The 10475-nt window shown below is 38.6% G+C and overlaps 1 protein-coding gene across 1 annotated transcript; it reads right to left on the minus strand.

The window, feature by feature from the left end:
• Positions 1-5766: 5766 nt before the first annotated feature.
• LOC119528708 (60S acidic ribosomal protein P0-like) lies at positions 5767-6789 on the minus strand. The gene is given in 2 exon segments (XM_037828992.1): positions 5767-6720; positions 6723-6789. Coding segments are annotated over 2 exon segments (951 nt in total). The 3' UTR covers positions 5767-5836.
• Positions 6790-10475: the final 3686 nt, after the last annotated feature.

Consider the following 10475-nt stretch of genomic DNA (forward strand, 5'->3'; position numbering starts at 1 on the left):
AGGGTTCTTTCAAGTTGTGAAGAAAAAGGATATCGATCTAATTTTTCAGGAACACAGTTTCGTGACATACACTTTCTCTAACTAACCAGCAGATGGCGCCTGTGAGTCACCTATATCCCTCAAGTCAGTTCTCAACCTTGTTTCCACATTGTGTGGGGAATGATTCTTGTGGGTTCAGTTGGAGAACTCAGTTTGGGTGTGTTGCTGGAGCTGTCCTCCCTGAATGTGGGGCGTGTGTATGGGTGGCCAGGGAGGAAGGGCAGTTCTAATGTTCAAATCCCCCAGGATCCCGGAGATTCAAGGCCGCCACAAGAGTCTAAGCCTTCATTTCAGTTCAGCCCCAGACCTTCTCTCTCGCTGATCCACAAACCACCGGACTTGGCGTAGCATCCCTGGGTTCTCCAAGCGGATCCCCCTTCCCAGCCGCACTCTTCCAGGAGCTCAGCCGAGGGAATGCTGTGCTGCGTCACCAGTGCACGCCGTCCCACAAGGGAAGCCCCGGGCCGCCAGGCTGTGCAGCCGGCGCACTCCCCACTTGAAGCAAAAATGGCAGAACAGGGTGTCTCAGCCCCCTCCTCCTCACACAGTTCCTCCTTCCCAGCTCTGGGACAACTGGCAGGGCTCTGGGCTGTGGGCACGGCCCCGGGCAGGAGTTTATCCAGCCCTCCGGGGGCCAGCTGTGAGCCGCGGGGTTTCTTTCTGCTTCCGGATCTCCCCTCTGTTCCCCCGAACCCAAGGGTATCTGCTGCGGGCTATTTTCCCGGCCAGACACCAAGAGGCCGGCCCAGCTCCCTCTTGCTGTGTTTTACTACATGGTTCCCACAATTGCTGCTGGAGCTGCTCCTTTTTTTTTTTTTTTTTTTAAAGAGCCAGCTGGTCTCCAAACGCTGAACCCTGGCTTCCCCAGCCCGCCACGTGGCTGCAGGTCTTCCAGTCAGCTTACTCACTCGTTTCAGAATGCTGACTCCTGGTTTCACCAAGTATACAGCCCCTCTGGAGCTAGGAGCCCTCATCCAGCTGGCGCATCTCTGTAACTGGTATTCTAGGTCACTTTCTGGTTTTTAGCTAGTGTTTTTCACAGAGGTGTTTTTTTCGCCCTGTCTCAGCTAGCCGCCATCTTAGTTCTCTCGCCTTGCTAGATTTTTATTGCAACAAAGTCACACCCTAAAATAAAAAAGTAATGCAAAATGTTAAATTTATGACATATTCATTTCCTTCTGAAAATGTTTTTGCAGTTCTAAGTGGGGTAAATAGTAATACAGGTAGAAATGCATGTATGAAAGATTATGCTTTGCATTTAGACACCCGATTTTGTGGGATGTGGAAAGCCGCCGCCGCCGCCGCCGCTGCGGGCGGGTGCTCTGCGCACGGGAAGCCCCCGGGCCCGGGTGGGCTCGTACCGGGCCGCGTGTGTGTGCCGTTTGGGAAGCCGCGAGCGCCCGGCCGAGGGGTGCCGGGGCGCGGGCGTCTGCGCTGCTGCCCGGGGAGCCGGCGCCGAGCCCGCGATCGAGTAATCCCCAGCGGCCCGCCCGGTCCCGGCTCCCACTCTGTGGAAAGCCGCCTCCCGAATCGGGCCTAGCGTATGCGCTGCAGCCTGCTCTAGAGTTACCCCCGCCCACCGAGTGAGCCAAGATGGCGCCTGCATCCTGTTTCCGCATAGTGACGCATGTATCCGCCACCCGCTCCTACCAATCGAAATCCTGTATACGCGATACTAGCCTAGAAGCTTATTGGTTGTTAATTGTGTATAAAAGGTCTTACCCGGACGGGGTAGGGTGAGACAGCCCACAAGGAGCCGTACCTGACGGCCGCATCGAGGTTGTTCTCCCCCGAGGTGTCTCGCCCCGGGTGGAACCTGTAAAGATGATGATTGCCTAGTCCCATTAAAAGTTTATCTGCTTTACCACCGCGAGTCCTGAGTGATCACAAGTGCTCCGGGTAAGACGTTGTCCGCACCCTCTCTCCCCTTATCTCTCTGGTCCCCATCGCCGGCCGACCGAGGACTCGAGGCGGGGCGGAGAGAGCGCCGGACAGTGGGATATTCATTAATACACAGGTAATCCTTTTCTTAAAAAAATTGGAATGATTTTTAAAGTTTGGAACAGTTCAGTGATTATTTCTACTTATTCCTGACTTTTCGAACATTTATTCATCTATGAATTCATACATATTCCTTGAGTCCCTGTTGTGTGGCAGACTCTGAATTAGAGACTAAGAAACATGAAAATTTTCATGAAAAGAAAAAAAAAGGGTTATTTGGAGTTCATGAGTGTCTAATCATTATACAAATCTTATCCAACCATGTACTGTTGAAATGAAAGAAGAGAAACACACACACACACACACACACACACACACACACACACACACATGCACAACAGCAACAAAGCAAGTACCAGCAAAAATTTAACCCAGTGTACACAGCCAACAGCCTTCCAAACTCAAAATTCCATGCCATCCTTTTACAGATACCCATCTTTGCTTCAGTGCTTCCTCCATCTACAATATCACCCTTTTCACCTCTGTTTTTAAAAAAGATTTTCTCAGTGTTCTCAATCTATCATTTCACCACATTCTGGAAAGCCTTTTTTAAAAACTATATCAAATCATTGGTTTCACATTATTAGTGAACCAGCATGGAGTACCTCTTAACAAAATTGAGGTGTTAACCCAGTTTTAATTATGTTTCCCATTAGAAAGTAGATTTTGTAGTTTATCTTGAAACGTTATGGAAGATTTTCAACTTGTTTTCTCTAGGTAATGCTGTTATGTAATGTAAACCTCCCAGGAGTCCAAGTCCTTAAATGAGTCATATTTTCTTTCTTCTCTCTCTGATTGAAATAAAATCCAAGACCATGGAAGTATAAATGTCCAGAAACTGTATAATCCAATTTAGAATAAAATTAGGCTGAAAAATAAAACAAAAAAAATTACCAATCTACAACATTTTCTCCACTTTCCTGTAATTACCAACAGTATTTTCTTACTTGTTTTGCTTGTGGTAATAATGCTATTTTAGTGATCCTTTACTTATTGTCAGTTTAGAACTTTCATAGATAAGAACAAAGCCATGCTTTAGAGTAAATTGTTTCAGCACTGCTCATCATTGACAAATAGTATTAGTAGTGGTCTGCAGTCACTTTTAGTGTTGTTGGTTACTTACAAGGCAGTAGTCATAAATTTTTGTTATTTTGCTAATTCATTGTTCTTATTTTTACATTTACTTCAATTTGTGTGCTTAAGGTTAACATGCACTTTTTAGTTTGCTACAAACCCCAAATCCCTTTTATTGACAACCTATCCACTTTAGAGTTTAAAATTACCTGTCTGACATTTAAAGGCATTTAAGTTTGTTACGCTGGGTATGAGGTATAATGACCATGCAAGTGCTCAGAAGAAGAGGTATGAGTAGTAAAATTTGAAAGTGACAAAATTAAAAGGTAAATATTGCATGTAAATACAGGATATAGGATGAATCACTTCACAGTAGAAACAATTGGAAAGCACAAGAAGTAGTCATCTGTTCTTGTGAAAAGTGAAATTTATAATAGGAAAAGTGATTGACAAAGTTGAAAGTCTTTAATTGTGTGGCTAGAGGATCAGCATCCAAGTTGAATGTATATTAGCTTAATATACATTCAGAGGTCCAGGACTTAGTTGGAAGAACTAAAAGCTAAGCATGATGAAAGTGAGGTTGATGATATTATTGCTGCAAGATAATGGCTGATTCTATTGGTTCAAGGCCTATTTAAATCTATGCAACAAACATCAGAGTGAAAAGAGAGGCTGCGAGTGCTGATAATGTAATTTCTTAGAAGAAAGAGAGTTCTTCACCTAAAAGATGAAATTGTTCTATTTCACGGAAAAGATGCCAATAGAATATATATCAATGAGGTATAGAACAGTATGCATTATTTTAAAGCTTTGAAGGAGCAACTCAGAATTTCATTGGGAGAATGCATCCTGGGACTGTAAGCTTAAGCCTTCTTTATTTCAAACTGCTTTTCAGATAAGAACTGTTTAGAAAAACAGTTAGAAAAGATTGTGTATATTGGGGGGTATAAAAATAGAAGATTTGATCCATTGTCATAGTCCTAAAGACCATCTGTGAAGGCAAAAACGAATATTCAGGACTTGAATTTAAGAATGCTGAAGTTTTGTTTTTTGTATGTGTTTAAATTTTCTTTTTCTTTCTTCTTTTTAACTTCAGAAAACTGATTTATACTGTCCTTTAGTCTATGAGTAATGCTCGTTTATGCTTGTCTCTTTTCTGTAAGTCAAATAAGAAAAGAAATTAGCACATCCGTTTCAGGAATGTCTGGATAAACACGCATGCGTGTGCGCGCACACACACACAGATCAAAAACAAAAGCACAAGAGCTGGGTTTGCATAAGATCCCACTAGGATGCTTAGGAAAAAATAGCAAATAAGACATCCATGGACATATGGCATCAATGGATTTTTAATAAAAGGCTTCCCTTAAATTTTGCAAGGTTGGGAAACCCACCCTGAGGTTAGAAAAAAGCAAATGTATGTGCCTTGTCTTAGTATTTTGGTTTAACCTCTATGATGCATTCTGTGATTATAAGAAGAAAATAATTATTCAGTGAATCAAAGTATCCTTCATATTTTTAAATACAGTGGTGGTGGACATGAATAGCAATAGTGTAATACCATAAGTCTAATCACTGCCAACTCTGATGCACACATTTTACCAAGATGTATGATTGAATATATAATTTATTTGAAATAAATTCATGATAATTGTACTTTTGACAGTTTTTCTTTAATCACAAGTATTTTTAGATCCTTTTGATTGAAATTTTTAAAATGAGATTACAATTTAGCTATGTATAAATGTTTTCATAGATTGAGTATTCTATAAATATTTTATGAATATAATTTATTGTCAATAAGAAACCTCAGGTGAAATACAATCAGGTTTATTACTATTTTGGTTGTTTGTGGATCAGTGACATTTCTAGATGTAATTATTCACTCTTTTTCAATTTTATTCAGGTATGCATTTGTTTTAAAATTAAATATACTCAAAACATTTAAGTAATTTAATGGAAAGAATAGCACAATCATATGAGAAAAGTTTCATCTCTGACTTTATAGAATTATAAAAAATTTATTCCTGTTTCAAGAGAGATGGACTGTGGAATTTGAATCTAAAGGAGCTAAAAATAATTAGCGAAAAATGTGATGTATATTGACCTTTATTCAGAACCTAATCTTGGAAAAAATTAGAACAGGCCTTACACCATTTCACAGTTTGGATTTCAAGCTTTGTGTCATTTTCTCCTACTTATATGACATATAATTTGACCTGTGAATGATTAAATATTAGGAAGAATGGGAATCATCAAGAGTATGAAACCATTCCAAAGATAATATTAAAAATGAAAATTTGGGCTAAAAAGTCAAACACTCTTAGGACTCAGGAAAAATTGCAAAATATTTTGTATATTCTTCCCTGGCATCTGTTGGCACCCATATGGTACCTTTGATTTCAGCAGATACTTGCTGTACTACTTCATTTAAATACTATAATTGTCGGTTTTTTCTAGTGGAATGCAATATTCAATTATTTTAATAGGACTTCCACTATATACTTGTCAAATTTCGGTCATGTTTACTCAATTCTCAACATACATTATTTCTCAACACGCTAAAATGTCTTTTTGATTTTTTTTTTTTTTTTTTGCTTATGAGTTACAAGAGTTTCTAGTAAAATTTTTTTTTTTTTTTTTTTTTTTTAATTTAAGAGAAGTAAGCCTTTATTTCCTCATTTCACAAATAAAGCTAGTTGAGTTGGCTGCTTTTTGGTGACTAGTCAAAGAGACCAAATCCCATATCCTCATCTGACTCCTCTGACTCTTCCTTTGCTTCAACCTTGGCTGGGGCTGCAGCAGCAGCAGGAGCAGCAGTGGTGGCTGTGGCCACCGGCGCAGCAGCCACAAATGCAGATGGATCAGCCAAGACGGCCTTGACCTTTTCAGCAAGTGGGAAGGTATAATCAGTCTCCACAGACAAAGCCAGAACTTGCTTGTACCCATTGATGATAGAATGGGGTACTGATGCAAAAGTTGGGTAACCAATCTGCAGACATACGCTGGCAACATTGCAGACACCCTCCAGGAAGCGAGAGTGCAGAATTTCCTCTGTGATGTAAAGTACTTCAGGGTTGTAGATATTGCCATTGTCAAACACCTGCTGGATGATCAGCCCAAAGGAGAAGGGAGAGATGTTCAGCATGTTCAGCAGCATGCCTTCGCTGGCTCTCACTTTGTCTTCAGTCTTGATCAGCTGCATATCACTCAAGATTTCAGTGGTACCCCTGGAGATCTTAGTGGTGATGCCTAAAGCCTGGAAGAAGGAGGTCTTCTCGGGACCCAGACCAGTGTTCTGGGTAGGCACAGTGACTTTGCATGGGGCAATGGCACCAGCACAGGTAGCAGCTGGCACCTTGTTGGCCATCAGCATGTCCCTGATCTCAGTGAGGTCCTCCTTGGTGAACACAAAGCCCACATTCCCCCGGATATGAGGCAAAAGTTTCTCCAGGGCCATGTTGTTTTCCAGATGCCCTCGGATGGCCTTGCACATCATGGTGTTCTTGCCCATCAGCACCACAGCCTTCCCATGGAGGGACATGAGGATCTGCTGCATCTGCTTGGAGCCCACATTGTCTGCTCCCACAATGAAGCATTTTGGAAATCATCCAGAAGTTGGATGATCTTTAGGAAGTAGTTGGACTTCCAGGTCGCCCTGTCTTCCCTGGGCATCACGGCAGTGCGTCAGGGATTGCCACGCAGGGTTTAAAGACGATGTCACTCTCACGAGGATGCCTGGCGAGAGCTCTAGTAAAAATTTTAACCTCATAAATTAATTCCAGTACTGAAGCTCCCCATGGAAGTATAAGCTGTCACTAGACCATGCCTAGCATATGCCGTTAATTAGTTTGTCTTACATCTATACACCAGGCATTGTGTGATGTCTTCAGGAAATAATGATGAAGAATCTTGGCATTTAGGGGTATAGACAAGAAAGCAGGCAATTGAAATATATTGTAATATGTTATTAAAGTTCATAAGACAGTTTTTTAGAATGTCTCATAAATTTCTTAATGTTTTAACCAAAGTCATATCCATACTCTTTTCAGCATTTTTTTTATTGAGATTGTTCAGATATCATACAACTATCCCAAGATCCAAAGTGTACAATCAGTTGCCCATGGCACCACCATACAGCTGTGCATCCATCTTCATATCCATATTCTTCATATCCATATTCTTATATGTATCAAAAGGCAAAGAATACTTTTTTACTCTGAAAAATTGAAATTAAAGTTTGTGACAAAAAATTTCTTTCATTCTTTCTGGGATTGCATGTCTGTCCTTGACTAAATGAGTTCTGTTAGGGAGCAGTGTTTGGCCATTTGTAGAGAGGTCAGAATAAGGCTATTTGTTTTGCAATATGGTAGAAGGGTTTTGTAACTCTGTAGGACACTGGTTTTAGCTAGTATTTAATAGTTTTCTTTTTGTACTTTTCAGGCATATAAAGAAAAATAAAATGGAGTACTGAATACCCTTCCAACTTCCCAGTTATTGTATAGCAAATCTAGGTTCACAACTTAAAGAAGGAATTGAAGAATAACTCAAGGGCCAGCTTAATGTTTTGTTTTCTTAAGAATTTTTTGCTTGATTAACTCTAGATTCCTTTAGGTAAAGAGCTAAAGCCAGATTACAACAGCAAAAATAACCATTTAATAAAATTCCAGAACCCAAGAGAGTAATCCATCTGCTTGAAATAAACAAAATATTTGCATTTTGAAAAATTCAGAGCAATGAAAAATTGAACAAGTGTTTTTAGATTTCATAACTGAGTTTATGCCAACAAGATGGAATTAGGGATTATAAATTCAGAGGTTGTGAATTCTGATTTAGAGGTAATGCAGTTTCTGGTTGTTCTATTGAAAAATGGTGTGACCTTTTTTTATATATACCTCAGTTATGCCATTTATATAAAGTTATGCCATTTATATAAAGATACCTACTGTGACTGCTAAGAAATGGAAATAAATAGTAAGGCCAATTATTGATCATTAAATGACTCATAACTTTGGAGAATTTTTCTGTTCTCGTATTTCATTTTTGTTTAATCTGTGCAACCTATCTTTTAACTAGTTTGCTATTTGTTATTGATAATTTTGGTGGTGGTCATCAGTGAAGATAAATAAATCTTAAATAAGATTTCCCCCTTTTAAAAATCAGTTTTCATGCAGGTTTAAAATATATTGATAAATTAAGATTTGAGGTTGTTGGTTGAATGGAATGGTGTGTAGGGCTGCTGCTTGGGGCTACACAATGGTCAGTGTTAGAGGAACTGTGGCATCTATGTTAGACACTGCCTGCATCTTCTATAGAAGAAGGCTTTTTCTTGCTCTAAAGGTTTGGGAATTTATACATTCCATTTTTTTTTTACTGTAGTAATTATCCTAACTTTATTAGATACAGGCTTAACAAATTAAAATGTGAGTTCCACCTTCCTCCCAAACAATATAAAAAAATTAAATGCTTTAACTTTGATCTTTTACGTTTTAACTTCAGTGAGATTTCTGCTGAATATTTCAGTCATACCCATTTCTGACTCCTTATAATCAGTTATTATTATTATTGTATCAATTAATATTTATGTAAATTTTCATCTTATTTAGTAATTTCTTTGTTCACTCTTAATTCTTATTTTTGTCTCTCAAGCCTTCCTTCTTAGTTCAATTTTCTGCTTGCCAAGGTACAAATTTTGTAGTTACTTCAGAAAAGGTGTGAAAGGTAAATATTTCAGACTTATTATACTGGGAAATATCTTGAATTCACTCTTACCTTGAAAGACAGTTTAGCTGTGTACGGGTTAACAGTTATTTTTCCTTGGCATTTTGAAATTGTCTTCTGGCAAGTATTATTGATTTTGGTTCTTATGTTCTTGCCTCATTGTTTCCATTCCTTTCTTCAACAGAATACTATTTTCAGTTTTTGGGTACACATTCTCCCATTGCTTTAGCTGACTCCTTCAAAGAGTTTTATTTTCTTGTATGATTTATAATCCTGGTGAGCTAGTCTTCAGGGGAGGCTGCTTTTCACTGGAGTCAAGAGCATTTTGCTATGGAAGTATGCTAGCAATTGTTTTAATTTTAACCTCTGCAGAAGCCCCAGCTGCATTGTAGACAAGTTTACCCTGATGCCTTATAGAACTTAAAATTCAATTTTTTTCAAAAATATTTCATCAACTTCACCTCAAACATATTTCTCCTTTTGTGTATTTCTTTTCTCAATAATAACCAACCAGTTACTCAGGCCAGAAATTGGACATTGTCCTTCACTACTCTCTACATACCCCTTACTTTAGGTAGTTACCATTTGCTATTGATTCTATTTCCTAAATATCTCTCAATTATATTCATTTATCTTCCCTGCCATTTCCTGACTTTTGGCCATTGTCATTTTCCCCGCTAGACAATAGCAATAACCTCCTTACTGGTTTCTTTCTCTGTAGTATTGCATTCCTCTAATATTTCTTACACATGGCAGCCAGAGTAATGTTTCTAAAATATAATTCTGATTATGTCTATTCCTGCAGAAAACCCTTCTAATGTCCAAAATCCTTTCCATAGTTTATGAAGTTTTGATCTGAATGGAATCTGCTTTTCTCTCCAATCTCATTTTTTGTCTTATGCATTTTAGTAAACCTCTTTCAGTTTTCTGCATATACTGTCTTCAGCCATTGGTTATTTACATCTTGTTCTTATACTTGGAGTAGTCCCCTCCTCCCTTTCTCCTCACTTTTGATAACTCCTGTTTATCCTTTATGGTTTAGCATAGAAGTCACTTCTATCAAGAAGAATTTTCTTGTTCTTTAAGTCAAATAAGTGGCCTCTTAAAAGTATCTTTTCACCACAGCACTTGACATGCCACATTGCAATTGCTCTTTTACTGGCTGAATACTCCTTTCTTCTGTAAGCCCCAGTAGAGTAGGAATTGCTCATTTATAGTTCATGGCTGTGTGAAAAGTGCCTAGCCCATAGTAGGCATTCAATAAATATTGACACTTGATGTACTCCATATCATTGTTATGAAATTGTGGATCATGTGGTACCTCATTTTTCTTACCAACTTATTTAAAACTTCATCCCCCTTCCTTGCTTTATTTTTTACAGACATTACGGTTATATGATATTATATATGTACTTTATTTAAAAACTTATTTATTTAGTGTCTCTCTCAACTAGAGCACAAGATCTATAAGAATAAGGATTGTTTTGTTTATTGCTGAAATTCCAGTGCCTAGACCAGCATCTGGTTCACAGTAGGCACTCACTAAGTAATCATTGTATAAATTAATGAATTTATGGTATTAACAAATCAACTAATTTTAATTATCCATATTAAAGAAGAATAAATTAAAATTTTGTATG

This window comes from Choloepus didactylus, chromosome 3, assembly GCF_015220235.1.
Source record: "Choloepus didactylus isolate mChoDid1 chromosome 3, mChoDid1.pri, whole genome shotgun sequence".
Taxonomy (NCBI): Eukaryota; Metazoa; Chordata; class Mammalia; order Pilosa; family Megalonychidae; genus Choloepus; species Choloepus didactylus.